This window comes from Epinephelus lanceolatus, chromosome 15 (assembly GCF_041903045.1).
Source record: "Epinephelus lanceolatus isolate andai-2023 chromosome 15, ASM4190304v1, whole genome shotgun sequence".
Taxonomy (NCBI): domain Eukaryota; kingdom Metazoa; phylum Chordata; class Actinopteri; order Perciformes; family Serranidae; genus Epinephelus; species Epinephelus lanceolatus.
The window spans coordinates 1,290,690-1,313,385 of NC_135748.1; the positions used below are offsets into that span (position 1 = coordinate 1,290,690).

A 22,696-nucleotide genomic window follows, 5' to 3' on the forward strand; every position below is an offset into this window, starting at 1 on the left:
AAATGTTGAACGAGCAGAGGCTTGAACTCACAATCTTCAACACCAAGAAGCAGCCCCTATCTCATTGAGCTAATTGGCAAGTGGAAATGTCACATGTAGCTTCACAGATTGACTAAGCCAGTCACCTGCGTGCAAGACAGCAGCTGTTAGTGTGTAAAGGCAGATTTCAAACGGCTGTCAAAAATTCAGTTAAGACAAAAATACACAAGTGCATCTAGACAGCATGGAGATGTTGGTAATTTGTTTTTAACAATGATTTATTGGCCCAATAAGTGAAAAACTGATGTTTAAAAATACCATTTTTGAATTGACTACCGTAGCTGGGGCTTGAACTCACAACCTCTAACATCAAGAATCCGCTCGTAACTCATTGAACTAATTGGCTGGAAGTGGCTCCTAGTGTGTGGTCTGAAAAATGGACTCAGGGAGTCACCAACCAGGCAGCAGTTGTCAAGGCAGATTTCAAAAATTGTCAAAATGTCATAAATTCTGTTATCAAAACAAAAATCTGATAATACATAAATTGCATCTTGACAGCATGGAAATGTTGGTGATTTGTTTTTAACGATAAGTGTTTTGCTTCATAAGAGAAAATCTGATGTTTAAAAATGCCATTCTTACATTGACTCCAGTTGTTCGCATGAGAGTGAAATTCAAAATGCTGTAAAAAATTCAGTTTTTGAGATAAAATTCTGATATTTTCCATACATCATCTACCATGACTCCAAAATTTTGTCATTTTTTTAAATGAACATTGAAAATGTTTTTAGCAAGAATTTGCAAGTATATGTTTACAATACTGTTTACAGTCAAACATTTTGATGCACTGTAGGCTCCATTTGGGATAAATCAAAAATCTGTGTGGATCGTTTGTGTAGGGCAGTCTGAAGATGTTTGGTGTCAATTGAGCAAATATTGTGGGAGGAGATAGGTTTAATACGTTTTACAGTTTCTGAAAAAAACAGAGTGATGAATTTCATAATTTGTACTGAGATTGAGTGTACAAAAGTTTCTAAAGTATTGGGGCTACATTTTGGTGAAAGTTGCAAAACTGTAGCACATACGGTTGGTTTGGTAGGAATTTTCAAAGTTTTTAAATTTAAACGCTTATTGTGCCCCCCCCCATGAGGAATATTGACATGTGCTTGGAGTTGAGTAAATCTGGCATGGGTCTGGAGCTTTGTGCAAAGTTTTTTCATTTTTCGCACATGGGAAGTAGGATTTCCTTGGAGGAAGAAGAAGAAGAAGAAGAAGAAGAAGAACATTGAGGAAAACAACAGCTTAGGCTGCCCGGCCCCTAATTATCAATAAAAGTGCTGATTTTAACACATAAACAGAACATTCTCATCACCATGACAGAGTTAACAAATAAAATGTCACCAAAGTAACACCAAAATCTTCTTGTCTGAACATCAACTAAATCAAATGAACTGAGTCAATCACTGCACGTCCCCTAAACGTTAAAACATCATCGACACGAATGAGCACAGCATCAAGCAGTGGAAACGTGGGTTTATTTACTACTTTACTAAGTTCGTATCTTTAATTGTTGAAATGAAATCCGCGGTGACTGGCTAGTTGTTTTGGTAGCGGCTAAACTAGCATGTCGCGATACTGTGTACAGGGGATCACGTCTGCGCTGAGTAGATCATGGCTGGTAGCGTTCCGGCGCTGTGCCAGATCACCGGCGTCATGTCGGCGTATTAGCATGACTGTGTGCCGGATCTCCGGCGAGCTGGCCATGCCGATATGCCGGCTCACCGGAGATCCGGCACGGCACCGGAACGCTATCAGCCATGGTAGATGCGCAGAGGGTTGAAACAGCGCTTGTCTGGTCTGCTGACAACAAGGTTTCTTTTGTTAGTTACTGTGATTTTAAACACGAGTTGTTGTTCACAATGTATCGTTTTTTCATGGGAAAAATGAGGTGCGTCCCTGGGACGCATGGATAGTGAGTTTACTGCGTCCTTTCAGATTTTAATGCGTCAGGGACGCAGGACACGTACCTAGCAACATCACTGAAATAGGCTAATTTTATAATATCTCAAACAGTGTGTGCATTTAGAAGATTTATAGAGTTAAAAGGGGTTGAAATAATCTTCATGTCTGTGGTCTCTTCCATTTTTAATATCAGTTAAGATTTGAAAATCCTCCAGTGTGGCCCCAGCCTTAGTCGGCCCCTCCCCTCCCTGTTTCAGCGAGATACAGTGAATGAGCCAGCAGGTCAGTCGCTCTGACAAATGTCTCTTTATTTTTAGAATGGATTCAGGAAGGAAGAGATCCAAATAAACAAATCTGTGGAAAAGAGCAAAGAGAAGATGCCAGCATCAGGCTGAGAATGTTGTCAGTCCATTGTTTTTCTTTTGTCATGTTTATTAGTGTAACATGTAAAAACAACATGTAAGAGCTCTCCAAAGCCCTTCTGGCTGAAAAAATAAACAATATTCAGGTTTTGTTGGCACAAATTAAAATCAAAGAAACAACAAAGAGAGATCTGTGTACAAACTCACAGCGCTAACTGACTGCGACAGTCTCGTGAGAGTTTTATTTGAGGGAGCGGGAGACAGACAACTGCGCTTAAAATTAACCGGATGTTTTATTTTGTTTCTGCGCACGACTTCCTGTCCTGCACGATCTGCTCTGTGCTGAATTGCTGCGTTGTGCTCCGGTGTAAAAATAGAAGCTCTGCATATCTGCTGCGGATGCTCCGGAGCGCCGCAGCTGTGACAGAGCCGGTGGAACCACAAACATTGATTAGAATTGAAACATATCAGCTCCGCTGCACACGCATCTGGTGGAATTTAGGGGTTACGGGAGGAAGCAGGAGACGGTCAAAGAGGGAGATGCAGCTTTCAGCAGCTGCATCAGAAACATTAAACCGATTTATAACTTTTCAATCGGGCCATCGGCCGGTTCAAGCTACATTGAGACCGATTCATTAATCTGTGTACTGATGCCCTCGCATCTTTTAAATCAAAACCGATTTTCCGATTCAAATCGGTTATTCGTTACAGCCCTAGTTAATATAATTTTTCATGTACTAGGTGTCAGGTCAATTTTCCTGTAATATCAATTTTTTACTGTTATCAATCAATTCAATCAATTTTATTTATAAAGCCCAATATCACAAATCACAATTTGCCTCACAGGGCTTTACAGCATACAACATCCCTCTGTCCTTTGGACCCTCACAGCGGATAAGGAAAAACTCCCCCAAAAAAACCCTTTAACGGGGAAAAAAAACGGTAGAAACAACTGAGGAGGGATCCAAGATGCGTATGACACAATGAGACAGAAAGAGAGACAGAGACAGAGAGAGAGAGAGAGAGAGAGAGATGCAGGACAGACCGTAATGACAGTAGCTTACAACAACATTAATGAAAATAATAATATTATAGTTATAGTTCTGGCTACTGTGGTACAATATGTTGAAAGTATATATTAATATCTGACAGTATACATGTGTGACAATAATCATATGTGTATAATAACAGTAGAAGTATGACTAATGACTAATGATGGCAGCAGCAGCAGGAGGCATCTGGCAGGACCACGGCAGCAGCACAACCACACACGTCACGCTATCCAGGCACCACTGCAATACGAGTTAATCTGAGAGACAGTGGAGCACAAAGGCTCCGGAGAAGAAGCTGAGTTAGTGACATCCAGAATGGCCGAGTTAGCAAGATGCAGTAATATGACACGAGAGAGAGAGAGAGAGAAAGAGAGAGAGAGAAGGAGAGAAAGTGCCCAGTGTATTACAGGGGGGTCCTCCGGCAGACTAGACCTAAGTCAGCCTAACTAGGGGCTGGTACAGGGCAAGCCTGAGCCAGCCCTAACTATAAGCTTTATCAAAGAGGAAAGTCTTAAGTCTAGTCTTAAATGTGGAGACGGTGTCTGCCTCCCGGACCGTAACAGGAAGATAATTCCACAGGAGAGGAGCCTGATAGCTGAAGGCTCTGGCTCCAGATCTACTTTTGGAGACTTTAGGGACCACGAGTAACCCTGCGTTCTCAGAGTGCAGTGTTCTGGTGGGTTAATAGGGCACTATGAGCTCTCTAAGATATGACGGAGCTTGACCATTTAGAGCTTTATAAGTTAACAGTAGGATTTTAAATTCAATTCTGGATTTTACAGGGAGCCAGTGCAGAGAAGCTAAAACAGGAGAAATATGATCTTGTTTCTTAGTTCCTGTTAGTACACGTGCTGCTGCATTCTGAATTAGCTGGAGAGTTTTTAAGGACTTACTAGAGCTACCTGATAATAGAGAGTTACAGTAATCCAGCCTTGAGGTAACAAAAGCGTGGACCAATTTTTCTGCATCTTTTCGGGTCAGGATAGGCCTAATTTTTACAATATTATGCAGATGAAAAAATGCAGTCCGTGAGGTTTGTTTTAAATGAGAATTAAAAGACAAATCTTGATCAAATGTTACTCCGAGGTTTCTTACGGTAGTGCTAGAGGCCAGAGCAATGCCATCTAGAGAAACTATGTCATCAGATAAAGAATCTCTGAGTTGTTTGGGGCCAAGAACAATAACTTCAGTTTTGTCTGAATTTAACATCAGGAAATTGGTGCTCATCCAGGTTTTTATGTCTTTAAGGCAGTTATGGAGTTTAGTTAATTGATTACTTTCTTCTGGCTTCATCGATAAATACAACTGTGTATCATCCGCATAACAATGGAAATTTATAGAGTGATTTCTAATGATGTTGCCTAAAGGAAGCATATATAGAATAAATAGGATTGGTCCGAGCACAGAACCTTACGGAACTCCAAAACAAACTTTGGTACGTACGGATGATTCATTATGAACGTGAACAAACTGAAAACGATCAGATAAATAAGATTTAAACCAGCTTAGTGCAGAACCTTTTAGGCCAATTAAGTGATCCAGTCTCTGCAGTAGAATTTGATGGTCAATAGTGTCAAACGCTGCACTAAGATCTAATAAAACAAGTACAGAGATGAGTCCTTTGTCTGAAGCAATCAGAAGGTCATTTGTAATTTTAACTAGTGCTGTCTCAGTGCTATGATGCACTCTAAATCCTGACTGAAATTCCTCAAATAAATTATTATCATGGAGAAAATCACACAGCTGGTCTGCGACTACTTTCTTAAGGATCTTTGACATAAAGGGAAGATTAGATATTGGTCTATAGTTAGCTAACACCTCTGGATCCAGGGTGGGCTTTTTTAGTAGAGGTTTAATTACAGCTACCTAAAACGACTGTGGTACATAGCCTGTTAATAAGGATATATTGATCATATCTAATATATGAGTGTTAACTAACGGTAAGACCTCCTTAAGTAGCCTAGTTGGGATGGGGTCTAAGAGACACGTTGATGATTTAGATGAAGAAATCACTGCGGTCAATTCTTTAAGAGAAATTGGGGAGAATATATATATTAGGTCTTACACCTGTGTTTGAGGGTAGATAGGTACTATCTGAGGACAGGAGGTCATGAATTTTGCCTCTAATAGTTAGAATTTTGTCATTAAAAAAGCTCATAAAATCATTACTGCTAAGGGCTAAAGGAATACAAGGCTCAATAGAGCTGTGACTCTCAGTCAGCCTGGCTACAGTGCTGAAAAGAAACCTGTGGTTATTCTTGTTTTCTTCTATTAATGCTGAGTAATAGTTTGCTCTGGCATTGCAGAGGCCCCTCTTATACGTTTTGAGACTGTCTGCCCAGATTAAACGAGATTCTTCCAGTTTGGTTAATCGCCAGTTCCTTTCAAATTTTTGCGATATTTGTTTTAACTTACGGGTTTGAGAGTTATACCAAGGAGCGAACTTTCTTTGCTTTGTTAACTTCTTTTTAAGAGGAGGTACAGAGTCGAATGTTGTTCGCAGCGAGCCTACGGCGCTATCGACAAGATGATAAATTCGGGAGAGGTTAAAGTCGGTACGGGAAACCTCTGTTACTGAAGGACTTGGTATTGAATTTAACAATGGAGTAATCATTTCCTTAAATTTTGCGACAGCACTATCTGATAAACATCTAGTATAGTAACTGTTGCTGAGTGGCGTGTAATCGAGTAAAAAGAAATCAAAAGTAATCAAATAATGATCCGATAGTGAGGCATTCTGTGGAAAGACTGTTAGGTTATCAATTTCAATTCCATACGTCAGAACTAGATCGAGGGTATGGTTAAAACAGTGAGTGGGTTCATGTACACCCTGACTGAAGCCAATGGAGTCTAATAATGAGATAAACGCGGTAGCCAGGGAGTCATTATGAACGTCGACATGAATGTTAAAATCGCCTACAATAATAATTTTATCTGATTTAAGAACTAAACTGGATAAAAACTCTGAGAATTCAGAAACAAATTCAGAATATGGGCCAGGAGCACGGTACACTATAACAAATAAAAGTGGCTGCGAGGTTTTCCAGGTCGGATGTAAAAGACTAAGAACGAGGCTTTCAAATGAATTATAGTCTAGTTTAGGTTTAGGGCTGATTAACACACTAGAGTTAAAAATGGCTGCAACTCCCCCTCCTCGGCCGCTGCCTCGAGGAATGTGGGTATTATTATGACTGGGAAGAGTGGATTCTTTTAGACTAACATATTGATCTTGACACAGCCAGGTTTCAGTGAGACTGAGTAAGTCAATATGATTATCTGATATTAATTCGTTTACTAACACTGCTTTAGATGATAGAGACCTGATATTTAACAGTCCGCATTTAATTCTCCTGTTTTGTCTTTCTGTCACAGAAGAGGTTTTAATTTTTATGAGGTTGTTATGCACAACTCTTCTTTGTTTAATTTTAGATTTAAATAATTTAGGTGGTCGGGGGACAGACACCGTTTGTATAAAACTATGAAAACTATGGCTGGGTAACTGAACTAGAAGCTCAGAGAGGCGTATAGGACTGCGTCTCTGAGTCCTGATCTCAACTCTGGGTTGTCAGGGATTTAAATTACTAATAAAATTTGTCAGGTTCCTAGAAATGAGAGCAGCTCCATCCAAAGTGGGATGAATGCCGTCTCTCCTAATAAGACCAGGTTTTCCCCAGAAAGTTTGCCAGTTATTAACGAAACCCACATCGTTTGCTGGACACCACCTGGACAGCCAGCGATTAAATGATGACATGCGGCTAAACATGTCATCAGTGGTCAGATTTGGCTTTTCTCGCTGAGTGGGGAAAAGCGGTTGGAAACGTGAACAGGCTGGTGGTGAGCCGTGGGCTTCGGCTTGGAGCTGTGCCTCTGGCGAACCGTAACCCAACCTACCGGCTGAATGGGAGTTACCAGAGGACAGCTAGCAGAGGCTAAGGCTATGCTATGTGGCTCCACACCGGCTACAGGGGGCTGGCTAACTACCGCAGCTACTGAATGGTTTTCCATGGTGCGGAGCCGTGCTTCTAATTCACTAAGCCTCGCCTCCAACGCAGCAAATAAGCTACACTTATTACAATTACCACTGTTGCTAAAGGAGGCAGAGGCATAACTGAACATTTGGCACACCGAGCAAGAAAGAGCAGAGGGAGAAGCCATCGCTAACTGTAGAGCTAATGTAGCTACCAAGGCTAGTAACGTGCAAACAACAGCTAAGAGATTAGCAAGAAAGGCGTAGAAAGGAGGAGAGCTATAAGTGCTTAAACAGAACCAGTGTGGGTTAAGACTTGAAGTAGACGTTAAAGCAACTGAAGTGAGGAAGCAGAAAGCAGGCTAGTAGAATTCACCGAAGCAGTGCAGAAACGCTGTCACAGAAACACCGGAAATGACACAACTCGCTTACCGCAATACGTCAGCACGTCAGACAGTCAGTTGGGAACATGCAACCCGGTCTCACTCTGAAGTCGTCGAAATCCAGCGCTTGGGCAGTGACTTGAGGCAAGTTAAGGCGGCAAAAATCCGAGTGGGGCAGTATTAAGCACTATTCAGACGGGATTAGTTTTACATGGGCACGTGGGGTAATGTCACTTTACCACAGGACGTCAGTAATATTAATGGCCGATTCGCACGGGATAAGAAATATCAGTAAAACTACCACAAGTGGGAGGGGTAAATCTATTCACGCACCGCCGTGCCCTCCTGCCATCATGAGCGTATGATAGGACTGTCAAAAGCACCATGAAATTGAATTTGAATATTTTCAAATTAATTTAGTAGAGTTCGAATAATATTAGAATTTATTATGTTTAGTATTATTTATTTATTTTTACAAAAAAAAACCCACACAAAATAAGATGCTTATTGCTGACGCAATATGAACGTGACACTCGGATGAAAACACCCGTTTTGACCTCACTGAAGTGCCAGGTATGACCAACTTCTGTCTCGCTATCTGAGCAATGTTTGGATACTTCAGTGTGTAGTTTTCCACCACAAGAGTGGATCCTGGCCGGCTCGTAGTGGTGTCTCTTTCTGGTAACGTTTCATCTCTTCTTCAAAAAGGGTAGGCAGGGAGGCAGCAGGTGCAACACTCTCCCTGTATGTCTCCCCGAACAGGTCACACATCGCGGACAGCGCAGTGGGTGGTGTTGGTGCAGCGGGCTCCTCCGTCGGCGCCTCTCCCTCCCGCTGGGTCCCTCTCTGGCCCGGCTCGTGCGCGAGCCATCTCCGCCCGAACGGGATTTGCCGTGATATACAACATTATTGATAGTATTAATTAATTATTAATGATATTCGAATGATCCAATTTAGGTTCGAACTTATAAAAAAATAAATATATTTGAATATATTTCTAACTAAACGATTTTTTTTTGACAGCCCTAACACACATTTACTGCTGATCTATTTGCACAGGATAAGTATTACCTGAGGTAATTGTCCTGGACCCTTTTACAGAAGGTAAAAGTCGCGGTAATCTTTACTGACATCGTGGGGTAATGATTACTGACATGGCACATTCGGACGGGACTAAAATCTCTGGTAATTATTACTTTACCCCTCGTCCCTGTGTAAAACTAATCCCGTCCGAACAGGGCTTTAGTCTATTCCTATTTCATATTGCATGCAGTTTGGGCCTTTTCTGTCTGTCTCCATGTCTTAAACCTTATCTGGCCCACAAGGTCAGCATATATGAAGTAGTTTCTCTCTGTGTACGCAAAGGCGTTATCTGTTTCTCTGGCATAAGTACTTCCACTCTGTATGTCAATTTGTCTCTCATTCGCCCGGGAGCTGACCCTGGGGTTCCAGGGTCTGTGTTGCAATAAAAGATTATCTAACATGATTTTTTTTCTATTTTACAGGGGGGTGAAGCAGCAGACCAAACTGCAGAAAGCCAGGACTAGGGCTGTGTTTCTCCATCTATGTTACTTCCTGTATGTTTCTGTATGTTCCTGTTGCAATGTTCCTCCATCTATGTTACTTCCTGTATGTTTCTGTATGTTCCTGTTGCAGTGTTCCTCCATCTATGTTACTTCCTGTAAGTTTCTGTATGTTCCTGTATGTTCCTTAGCAGAAAGTGTTCCTGTTTGCTCTCCTTTTTTTCCCTCCGTTTTTTTTTTTTTTTTTTTTCTCGTAGTTTCCAATAAATCGGACAAATGTCAATGTTGACAGAATTTTTTTCTCTCTGGTTTTTCAGTGAGTATGTGATGATGACACTTTAAATGTATTGGTATTGATGTAAATGGTATTGTTAAAAAAATCTAGGAACATTCACTGAGTGTTTTAATTTCCTAGGAGTAGGAACAGAATCACATTTGTTTTATAATTTTCATGACGGGAACATTAAACTGAAAACATTGTGGTAACCTTCCTATAATGTTCAATTAACCTTGGGAACGTCAGGAAACCTTGCAATTTATAATTGTGTTTAAAACATTTAAACATTTTGGCAACCGTCCTATAATATTCAACTTACTTTCCCAGAACATTCTGGGAACATCAAAATAACCTTCTGGTTATGTTAGGAAAACTTGCTGTTTTAACTTGGAAAGAACGTTTGAGGGAGAACATTCTGGTAACCTTCTTAAAACATTCAATTAACCTTACCAAAACATTCAGGCAACATCAAAATATCCTTCTGGTAACGTCAGGAAAACTTGCCGTTTTAACATGCAGGGAACGTTTGAGGGGAGACATTTTGGTAACCTTCTTATAACGTTCAATTAGCCTTCCAAGAATGGTTAGGGAACATCAAAATAACCTTCTGGTTACGTCAGGAAAACTTGCCGTTTTAACTTGGAAAGAACGTTTGAGGGAAGACGTTTTGGTAACCTTCTTATAATGTTCAATTAACCTTCCAAGAACATTCAGGGAACATCAAAATAACCTTCTGGTTACGTCAGGAAAACTCACCGTTTTAACTTGGAAGGAACGTTTGAGGTAAGACGTTTTGGTAACCTTCTTATAACGCTCAATTAACCTTCCAAGAACATTCAGGGAACATCAAAATAACCTTCTGGTTACATCAGGAAAACTTGCCATTTTAACTTGGAAGGAACGTTTGAGGGGAGACGTTTTGGTAACCTTCTTATAACGCTCAATTAACCTTCCAAGAACATTTAGGGAACATCAATATATCCTTCTGGTTACGTCAGGAAAACTTGACGTTTTAACATGCAGGGAATGTTTTACGGAGAACATTCTGGTAACCTTCTTTAAACGTTCAATTAACCTTCCAAGAACATTCCGGGAACATCAATATAACCTTCTGGTTATGTCAGGAAAACTTGCCGTTTTAACGTGCAGGGAACGTTTTACGGAGAACATTCTGGTAACCTTCTTATAACACTCAATTAACCTTCCAAGAACATTCAGGGAACATCGATATAACCTTCTGGTTACGTCAGGAAAACTTGCTGTTTAACATGCAGGGAATGTTTTACGGAGAACATTCTGGTAACCTTCTTATAATGCTCGATTAACCTTCCAAGAACGTTCAGGGAACATCAATATAACCTTCTGGTTACGTCAGGAAAACTTGCCGTTTTAACATGCAGGGAATGTTTTATGGAGAACATTCTGGTAACCTTCTTTAAACGTTCACTTAACCTTCCAAGAACGTTCCGGGAACATCAATATAACCTTCTGGTTATGTCAGGAAAACTTGCCATTTATACCAGTATATTACGTTGTGTTGCAATGTTCAAAAAACATTCCTACAACTTAAAACAAAAGTTCCCAGAACGTTTAGGGAACCAAAATTTGTTAGTATGGAATTGAAATTGATAACCTAACAGTCTTTCCACAGAATCCCTCGCTATCGGATCATTATCTGATTACTTTTGATTTCTTTTTACTCAATTACACGACACTCAGCGAAAGTTACTATAATACATGTTGATCAAATAGTGCTGTCGCAAAATTTAAGGAAATGATTACTCCGTTGTTAAATTCAATACCAAGTCCTTCAGTAACAGAGGTTTCCCGTACCGACTTTAACCTCTCCCAAATTGATCATTTTGTTGATAGCGCCATAGGCTCGCTGCGAACAACACTCGACTCTGTAGCTCCTCTTAAAAAGAAGTTAACAAAGCAAAGAAAGTTCGCTCCTTGGTATAACTCTCAAACCCGTAAGTTAAAACAAATATTGCGAAAATTTGAAAGGAATTGGCGATTAAACAAACTGGAAGAATCTCGATTAATCTGGGCAGACAGTCTCAAAATGTATAAGAGGGGCCTCCGCAATGCCAGAGCAAACTATTACTCAGCTTTAATAGAAGAAAACAAGAATAACCCCAGGTTTCTTTTCAGCACTGTAGCCAGGCTGACTGAGAGTCACAGCTCTATTGAGCCTTGTATTCCTTTAGCCCTTAGCAGTAATGATTTTATGAGCTTTTTTAATGACAAAATTCTAACTATTAGAGGCAAAATTCATGACCTCCTGTCCTCAGATAGTAGGCCTACCTATCTAACCTCAAACACAGGTGTAAGACCTAATATATATTTAGATTGCTTCTCCCCAATTTCTCTTAAAGAATTGACCGCAGTGATTTCTTCATCTAAATCATCAACGTGTCTCTTAGACCCCATCCCAACTAGGCTACTTAAGGAGGTCTTACCTTTAGTTAACACTCATATATTAGATATGATCAATATATCCTTATTAACAGGCTATGTACCACAGTCTTTTAAGGTAGCTGTAATTAAACCTCTCCCAAAAAAGCCCACCCTGGATCCAGAGGTGTTAGCAAACTATAGACCAATATCTAATCTTCCCTTTATGTCAAAGATCCTTGAGAAAGTAGTCACAGACCAGCTGTGTGATTTTCTCCATGATAATAATTTATTTGAGGAATTTCAGTCAGGATTTAGAGTGCATCATAGCACTGAGACAGCACTAGTTAAAATTACAAATGACCTTCTGATTGCTTCAGACAAAGGACTCGTCTCTGTACTTGTTTTATTAGATCTTAGTGCGGCGTTTGACACTATTGACCATCAAATTCTACTGCAGAGACTGGATCACTTAATTGTCCTAAAAGGTTCTGCGCTAAGCTGGTTTAAATCTTATTTATCTGATCGTTTTCAGTTTGTTGATGTTCATAATGAATCATCCGTACGTACCAAAGTTTGTTTTGGAGTTCCGCAAGGTTCTGTGCTCGGACCAATCCTATTTATTCTATATATGCTTCCTTTAGGCAACATCATTAGAAATCACTCTATAAATTTCCATTGTTATGCGGATGATACACAGTTGTATTTATCGATGAAGCCAGAAGAAAGTAATCAATTAACTAAACTCCATAACTGCCTTAAAGACATAAAAACCTGGATGAGCACCAATTTCCTGATGTTAAATTCAGACAAAACTGAAGTTATTGTTTTTGGCCCCAAACAACTCAGAGACTCTTTATCTGATGACATAGTTTCTCTAGATGGCATTGCTCTGGCCTCTAGCACTACCGTAAGAAACCTCGGAGTAACATTTGATCAAGATTTGTCTTTTAATTCTCATTTAAAACAAACCTCACGGACTGCATTTTTTCATCTGCATAATATTGTAAAAATTAGGCCTATCCTGACCCGAAAAGACGCAGAAAAATTGGTCCATGCTTTTGTTACCTCAAGGCTGGATTACTGTAACTCTCTATTATCAGGTAGCTCTAGTAAATCCTTAAAAACTCTCCAGCTAATTCAGAATGCAGCAGCACGTGTACTAACAGGAACTAAGAAACAAGATCATATTTCTCCTGTTTTAGCTTCTCTGCACTGGCTCCCTGTAAAATCCAGAATTGAATTTAAAATCCTACTGTTAACTTATAAAGCTCTAAATGGTCAAGCTCCATCTTATCTTAGAGAGCTCATAGTGCCCTATTAACCCACCAGAACACTGCACTCTGAGAACGCAGGGTTACTCGTGGTCCCTAAAGTCTCCAAAAGTAGATCTGGAGCCAGAGCCTTCAGCTATCAGGCTCCTCTCCTGTGGAATTATCTTCCTGTTACGGTCCGGGAGGCAGACACCGTCTCCACATTTAAGACTAGACTTAAGACTTTCCTCTTTGATAAAGCTTATAGTTAGGGCTGGCTCAGGCTTGTCTTGTACCAGCCCCTAGTTAGGCTGACTTAGGTCTAGTCTGCCGGAGGACCCCCCTATAATACACCGGGCACCTTCTCTCCTTCTCTCTCTCTCTTTCTTTCTCTCTCGTATCCTATTACTGTATCTTGCTAACTCGGCCATTCTGGATGTCACTAACTCAGCTTCTTCTCCGGAGCCTTTGTGCTCCACTGTCTCTCAGGTTAACTCATATTGCAGCAGTGCCTCCATAGTGTGATGTGTGTGGTTGTGCTGCTGCCGTGGTCCTGCAAGATGCCTCCTGCTGCTGCTGCCATCATTAGTCATTAGTCATACTTCTACTGTTATTATACACATATGATTATTGTCACACATGTATACTGCCAGATATTAATATATACTTTCAACATATTGTACCACAGTAGCCAGAACTATAACTATAATATTATTACTTTCATTAATGTTGTTGTAAGCTACTGTCATTACCATCTGTCCTGTCTCTCTCTTTCTCTCTCTCTCTCTCTCTCTGTCTCTCTTTCTGTCTCATTGTGTCATACGGATTACTGTTCATTTATTATGCTGATCTGTTCTGTACGACATCTATTGCACGTCTGTCCGTCCTGGAAGAGGGATCCCTCCTCAGTTGCTCTTCCTGAGGTTTCTACCATTTTTTTCCCCCGTTAAAGGTTTTTTTTTGGGGGAGTTTTTCCTTATCCGCTGCGAGGGTCCAAAGGACAGAGGGATGTTGTATGCTGTAAAGCCCTGTGAGGCAAATTGTGATTTGTGATATTGGGCTTTATAAATAAAATTGATTGAATTGATTGATTGATAAACTGGAAAGGTATGGTATAAGGGGGTGGTGTTGAAATGGTTGAAAAGCTATATTGAGAACAGACAGCAGTTTCTGCAGATGGGTGATCACAAATCAACACTGTTAAACATTACCTGTGGGGTCTCACAGGGGTCTGTGTTAGGACCAAAACTCTTTATTTTATACATAAATTAGATATGTTTTTTTTTTTAAAAAAAACACTGGGTGGATATTAGGATTGTAAATAATTTGATGAATGTGTATATATTTTGGGTTGTAAATAACTTGGGGATAGTTGTTTGTATGTTTATATTTGGTTGTAAATTGATTTATGAAGCTGTTCAATTTATTAATAGATAAGTAAGAAAGGGGTAGGGTCATATAAGTTTTACTTCTACCTACTCCTTTTCGGACACTGTTCTTTTTGTTTGTATTCCATTTTCTGTTTTTAAATTTTATTTTTTTATGTTCGAAATATATAAATTCATTCATTCATTCATTGTACTCGAGCCTTCAGGAAAGCCATTCCCTTTCTCTCTTCGCGTTTTGGCTCCTCAACTCCTTGATTTCTTGCTGCTTGGTGATGCCTGTAATTTCTCCTGACATAAAGTCCAGCGCTCTCTTTATTTTGTCCCAGGGCTCCAGACTAACTTTTTTTAGTAGAAGCACTGTTGCCCCGCAATGAACATTTTAAGAGCACAAGCAGAAAATTTAGGGGCACACCCCTAATCATACTGCAATGCAATTATTCACATTTTTGGCCATTTTAACAGTATCATAAGCTATATGTAGTCTACTGTATATTAACAGTGGACTGTTTTAATTATTGAAGTATTTAGCATCACAGAGATTTGTGGTCAGTGAGATGTGAAGCCCTGACTATATCTGACTGATCTTTCATGAAAGCTGTTGTCTTTTTTTCCTATGAAAATATTAACCTTACAGTCAGACACAATTTATTTAGCCTATGTAGTTGAGGGGACAGGTCTGCTCTGCAGCAGCAAACTGATATGATGCTGATTTACATGAGAGTTCATGTCAAATGGAGATTGAACCATGAACATAAATTACAGAAAGCCTGTAAAACATTTTAATAAACTAATCTATTATCATTAAAACAATTGGAGACTGAGAACAAACTGATATATAAGTCTGATAAAATTTATTATTTATTATTTACAAACATTTCTGTTTTTGAACACGTGTAGATTGTGGAGGTGAACTGGCACCTCTCCAGCCACCAGTCCATGCTCCATATTTGGTCTGGACTGGGACTTGAACAGGCGACCCTCCAGTTCCCAACCCAAGAGCTACTGCCGCCCCAAAGTTGCCATTACAATGTACATTTTGCAACAGTTGAGGCCTGAACTCACAACCTCTGACAGCAAGGAGCATCCTCTATCTGACTGAGATAATTAGTAAGTAAACTTATATGACATATATATGAATATGACAGCAGAAATAGTTGAACGTTTCGAGTGAAACAGTAGAGGGCTGTCTCAGCCGCTTGCAGTCTCTGCCCTCGCAGACTTTACGTGATGACAGTGTATACATCACACTACGTACTACTGCCACTCTGCGCAGACTCAACGCGAGGAAAGTGTCAGGCCCAGATGGCATCCCTGGGCACAACTGCCTGAACAACTACCACCCAGTGGCTCTCACGCACATCATTGCGAAGTGTTTTGAGAGACTCATCCTCCCCTCCATCAAGTCTGCCATCCCTGTTGACCTTGACCAACATCAATTTGCATACCGAACTAATAGGTCAACAGAGGATGCTGTCATGATGGCACTCCACACAGCCCTCACTCACCTGGACCAGAGCAACACTTATGTAAGGATGCTGTTTGTGGATTCAGCTCCGCATTCAACACAGTCATCCCCCAAAAACTGGTCCTGAAACTGACCAGCCTGGGCTTAGGCAGTTCACTGTGCACATGGATACTGGACTTCCTCAGGAACAGGACCTCAGCACGTCAGGATGGGAGACTGCACTTCCTCCACACTCATCCTTAACACCAGAACACCACAGGGGTGTGTCCTCAGCCCCCTCCTCTTCTCCCTCTTCAACCATGACTGTTCCCCCATCCACCCCACAAACACCATCGTCAAGTTCGCTGATGACACCACCATTGTAGGACTGATTAGGAACAACGATGAGTCAGCCTACAGGGAGGAGGTCGAACGCCTGACAGACTGGTGCCTCCATAACAACCTGGACCTCAACACAGCCAAAACCAAGGAAATTATTGTGGATTTCAGAAAATCCAAAAAGACTGAGCCCCCCACCCTCTCCATCAAAGGAGAGGAAGTTGAGAGGGTGGAGAGCTTTAAATTCCTTGGTCTCCACATTTCGGTCAACCTCACCTGGTCTGTCCACACCTCCTATCAGGTGAGGAAGGCCCACCAGCGACATTACTTCCTCAGGAAGTTAAAGCAGGCCCACCTCCCCTGCCCACTGCTGGTTAACTTTTACAGGACCTCCATCGAGTCCATCCTGACCTACTGCTGCACAGTGTGGTTCACCAACTGCACCGCAGAGGACAGGAAGGACCTACAGCTGGTGGTGAGGACCGCAGAGAAGATCATCGGGACCATACTGCCCCCCCTCAAAGACACTTACACTGGCCGACCTCTCAGCAAGGCCAGAAACCTCAGCACAGACCCCACTCAACCCGGTCATTCCCTATTCTCACCCCTCCCCTCTGGAAAGAGATACCGCTCTATTAAAGCCAGAACAGCCGGACTCATTAACAGCTTCTTCCCCCAGGCCGTCAAAGTCATCACCCCACCCATCCCACCCAAAGACTGACACTGGAACCAAACTAAAATACTGAGTGCACTTGGTCGCAGTCTGGGGCCTTTATTTGAATAATGTCTGTAAATACCAGTCAAGTCAGGTACAGTTACAATAGCCACAACAGTCTGTAGTACAGCCACAGCTAGACCAGCTAGCCTAGTTAGCTAGCTTGCTCACCGGTGTCATCTTTCAGGTCCGTATTCAAAAATCGTCATCACAGCTGGGCAGTGGTCAAGAACCAAATGTATCTCAGTCATGTATAATCCAATGTCTGTAATCCAAAATCAGTTGTCTTTGACAAAATACTGTCACAAAGCCAAGGGCGAAAGAAAGTGAAACACCACAGACAGGAAATACAGGAATAAACACTAAAGAAGCTCATGTCAGACCTGTGGATGTCCCCATCAGCCTGCGGGTGTTTGTGTGTGTGCGTAGAACATGAGAATACTCATATATGCCTGTGTGAATAAGGCTGTGCTGCACCAATTCAAACACAGCATACTGCACTCTGCTGAGAACAACATCAAATGAGTTGTTTATCAAAAAGCTTTTATCCTGCTGTAGCAAATAAAGGTGTGTGTCTGCCTGTGGAAGTGTGTGTGGCAAGTTTTTTATGTGCATCTTGACTGTGTATGCTGCTCTACCCATGTACTCAAGGCCTAAGCCAGCAGTATGAAAAAGACTGTCACATTAGAATACATGGTATTTTCTTTCTATGCAGGCAGCCTGGAGATTTCTCACCTGATAAAGGCCGTGATCAAGAAGGATGATCTCAGTCTTATTGCTCTGGGTACACTTTCGAACCAACACGTTGCCTGGGTGCGGGTCACAATGAACAAAGCCATGGACAAAGATCATTTCACTGTACATCTTACCCAGGTTCTCTGAGATCTGTTGAGGAGATGAAAGGAAAAAAAGGAAAAATGCAAAAATGAACAAAAATGAATTTTAAGAGAAAATAGAGCTCAAAAATATAAATAAACCACCCCAAGTTTAGAATATTTGATCTAATTGCTATGGTCTCACTTTTACTAAATGTGACAATATTGGTTTGTTATTGTATCATTATTAATGATTAATACACTCTGGTAGAAATTTATTTCACATGAAGGAATGTTTGATTTCTGCATTGTCATGGTTTGGTATTTTGAGAGGCCTCAGAGTCCATCACACTGAGCACACTTTATGTGAGGAGGCCATGGGTGTTCAGAGGTACAGTAAGACTTGACTCCCATGGTAAACATGGATGAGAAACTGTACTGACCGAGGGCTGCATACTGTTTTGCCTCCCTCCCGGTGGCATGATTATATATGATTCTGTATAATTTGGGACATACTGTATAAAGCTGAGCAAAAGTAATGTTAGTCAAAGTTTTTTGTATGTCTGCGGTAGTAAACCTATATTCAAATAACTGAGGTTCATTGAATTTGTTCAATTATTCATCAAAATGAGGACTGACTGGATGTATTAGTTTTCCATATCATGCCCATCCAAAATTTCTTATCCATCACCCATCCATCTCATAGAATAAACACATTTGACTTTTCATATTTGAAATATTGTATAATCAGTAAAAACTGATGCATTTTTGAGAATAAAGATTGTGCACAGGCAGCGATTCAAATCACTCAAGGGTAATAACGTAAAAAGGCTGTCAATTTTTTATTTATTTTTTAAATCTCTTCTACCTTTAGATTTAGTAAACGAACAGCTTAAAAGTGATAGATATAGGATTCATACTTCCCGGTCAGTAGGTGTCGCACTCACACTCGCCCGCTTTTGCTCCACTCTTCAATTCTACAGGTTGCCAGGTTCGTAAATGACAGACACTGCAGAAAGCAATGTCAAGTGAAGAGTCTTTTGTGGTATAGTAATTAAAAAATAATAATAATAAATCATGAATCCTCTCTTGTGCGCCCTGTAACACACTGTAACAATCTCTGTAAAGCATTTTTAGCTCTACTCGTCACTAATGCTAACGTAATTAGTCAATTAGGATACTTTGTCGTGGTGGACACATGGGTTCCCTGATTCAACAACGTCCTGTATACACACAAAAACACGAAAGTGTTCTTGATATTAAAACGGCAAATATATTCCTCTGTTATAACTTCCTACCAATAATAATAATAATTAAAGCTGCAAGCAGCTGTGATCGGGCCCTTGCTCCCCCATGCAACCGCGGGGGCCTGAAACACACGGGGGCTGTGGCGCGAAGCGAGAAGGGAGAAAAAACCTGGCAGGAGCGAAAAAATGCAATGTTTCGTTCATCCACTAGGTGGCGCTATGAGCGTGACCAGATGTGGGCAGGTGCGTTCAGGGGTGGACCGTCATCACACATGAAGTTTTGAGCAAATCGTACAATGTCAATGTATAATAGGGCATTTCCTGTTTCCACAAGGGGTCGGCATGAGCGTAACCAGATGGGGGCATGTGCGTTTAGGGGTGGACTGTCATCACACGTGAAGTTTCGAGCAAATTGGACAATGTCAGTGTATAATAGGGCATTTCCTGATTCCACAATGGGGCGGCATGAGCGTAACCAGATGTCGGCAGGTGCGTTCAGGGGTGGACCCTCATCACACGTGAAATTTCGAGCAAATCGGACAATATATGAAGGATTTATATCAAGTTGATATTCCGTGGCGAAGGATGAAAAGTCGCCACTGCCGCGGCCTGCAACATGACAGGACACATGTGTCACTGTGGAGATTCATCAACTTGATTGTCATGTGGCCGCAAAATGTAGCTGATCAGGTCAGGAGCTTGAGGTTGGTGTTTCTCAGTGTAAAAGATGGCATTTCCTGTCTCCACAAGGGGGTGCCATGAGCGAGATTGCCTACGAGCATATGGAGGCGTTGAGGGCGGGACTCTTATCATGTACAGAAATTTTGAAGCAGTTTGGACGAATTATGTGGGAGAGAGAGCTGCTTGAATATGCATGGCGATCGATCAAAAATGGCAGCGCCATAGTAGCCACACCCTTTGACCGACAGACATGCAGAGCACAACTTTTGATCAGCATGGTCTCTGGATGATCTGTAAAAAATCTGAAGTCGATTGGATGAAATCCCTAGGACTAGTTCGTTAAAATATCACGCCAAAATGACAAGTCAAAATCAAAATGGCCGACTTCCTGTTTGGAGTAGACCATTGGTGCCAGAGACTTTTATGTGCGTTTGGACAACATACACATGTATACCAATTTTCATGTTCCAACTCCAAAAAAAAACCCTATGGGGAGGGGTTTTTGAAAATTTCAAGGGGGCGCTATAGAGGCATTTTGTCCCCCCCATGGGCGACGCCCCTATCAGATATAAGAGCTCGCCATTCTTGACCTGTGTGTCAATTTTCATGAGGATATGAGGTAGCTGAAGCCATCAAAAAGCCAAACGTATTTGGTGGAGAGGGAGGCGCCATAGCGGCCACACCCCTTGACATAGAGAAAAGCTTTTAATAACTTTTGATCAGCATGGTCTCTGGATGATCTGTAAAACAGTTGAAGTTGACTGGATGAAATCCCTAGGAGGAGTTTGTTAAAATACAACATGTGGAAATCACGCCAAAATGACAAGTCAAAATCAAAATGGCCGACTTCCTGTTTAGAGTAGACCATTGGTGCAAGAGGCTTTTACGTGCGTCTGCACAACATACACATGTGTACCAATTTTCATGTTCCAACTCCAAAAAAAACCCTATGTGGAGGGTTTTTGAAAATTTCTAGGGTTTGCTATAGAGACATTTTGTCCCCCCCATGGGCGAAGCCCCTATCAGATGCAAGAGCTTGCCATTCTTGACCTGTGTATCAATTTTCATGAGGATATGAGGTCGCTGAAGCCATCAAAAAGCCAAACATATTTGTTGGCGAGGGAGGTGCCATAGCAGCCACGCCCTTTGACATAGAGAAAAGCTTTTAATAACTTTTGATCAGCATGGTTTCTGGATGATCTTTCAAAAATTTGAAGTCGATTGGGTGAAATCCCTAGGACTAGTTCGTTAAAATACAACATGTGGAAATCACACCAAAATGACAAGTCAAAATCAAAATGGTTGACTTCCTGTTTGGAGTAGACCATTGGTGCCACAGACTTTTATGTGCGTCTGGACAACATACACATGTATACCAATTTTCATGTTCCTACTCCAAAAAAAAGCCTATGGGGAGGGGTTTTTGAAAATTTCAAGGGGGCGCTATAGAGGAGTTTTGTCCCCCCCATGGGCGACGCCCCTATCAGATGTAAGAGCTCGCCATTCTTGACCTGTGTATCAATTTTCATGAGGATATGAGGTCGTTGCCACATGGACACCATTAGACGTAGCTTCACAGCGTTCATAAGGTAGCTTCACCAACTTGTTATGCATGCATTAGAAGTGGAATAAAGTTGATGCTGTCAAGTTTGTGGCATTAGTACATGTTAAAGTAAAAACTGGTCACTTCCTGTTACCACCGGGGGGCACTATGAGTAAGGTGGGATATTAACATATCGGGGCGTTCGGGGCGGAGCCATCATTATGTCCAGCAAGTTTGAAACTGCTGAGATCAAGTATGTGGGCAGGAGAGCCGTTCGAAATTTGATGGCAAGAAAATGAAAAGTCGCCAAAATTTGTCACGCCCTAGCGGCCACGCCCCTTGACATAGAGAATAGCCTTTAATAACTTTTGATCAGCATGTTCTCAGGATGATCTGTAGCAAATTTGAAGTCGATCGGATGAAATCTCTTGGAGGAGATCGTTCAAATTTAAGTTGTGGAAATCACTGTAACGAAAAAATTCAAAACAAAATGGCTGACTTCCTGTTGGGATTTTACCATGACGTCAGGAGACTTTTTTGTGCATCTCGGTATGATACATGTGTGTACCAAATTTCGTTTGCCTACGACAAACTAACCCCAATGGGGAGGGGTTTTTGAAAATTTGTAGGGGGTGCTATTTTGGCATTTTGCATTGACCATGTGCAACCGCCCAAAAATATCGAATTTCGGATGTGGCCAGACGAATGTGGAAAGTTAGAAGCATTTTGAAATTTGGGAAAGGGGCGAAACTGGGGCATGAAATGTTGCAAGAACAATAATAATAATAATAAACAGCACAATTCTAATAGGGTCCTCCGCGGACGACTTCGTCGTCACTCGGGCCCTAATAAACAGCACGATTTCAGTAGGGTCCTTGGACCGCTAGGTGCTCGGGCCCTAATAATAATATACAGCGTGATTACAATAGGGTCCTCATGGACGACTTCGTCGTCGCTTGGGCCCTAATAAACAGCACGATTTCAATAGGGTCCTCGGACCGCTAGGTGCTCGGGTCCTAATAATAATGAACAGCGCAATTTCAATAGGGTTCTCCGCAGACGACTTCGTCATCGCTTGGGCCCTAATAATAATTCCTTCCATCACCGACCTCGGTGGGAGGAGCCCTAATAATAATAATAATGATAATAATTATAATAATAATAATAATAATAATAAATCCTTGCATTTCAATAGGGTCCTTGCACCGCTAGGTGCTCGGGCCCTAATTAAAGCTGCAAGCAGCGATGAACGGGCCCTCGCACCTTCACGCAACTTGGGGGGGCTGGCAGGACGTCTTCTGACGTGTCAATTCATTTCTGTCAAAGTTAGACATCACATGCAGGAGTGACTTGGCATATCCCTGATACA

The 22,696-nt window shown here is 41.4% G+C and overlaps 1 protein-coding gene across 11 annotated transcripts in view; it reads right to left on the reverse strand.

Moving 5' to 3' along the window:
• Nucleotides 1–22,696, reverse strand: part of adck1 (aarF domain containing kinase 1) — a 443,325-nt gene that overhangs the window by 198,286 nt on the left and 222,343 nt on the right. For all 11 annotated transcript variants that reach the window (XR_013493314.1, XM_078174854.1, XM_033643007.2 and 8 more), the window contains one exon: nt 17,777–17,926. Coding sequence is in view for 10 of the 11 variants with exons in the window: in XM_078174854.1 (XP_078030980.1) it covers nt 17,777–17,926 (150 nt within the window). In the remaining variant the exon portion in view is untranslated. The remainder of the gene's footprint in view (nt 1–17,776; nt 17,927–22,696) is intronic.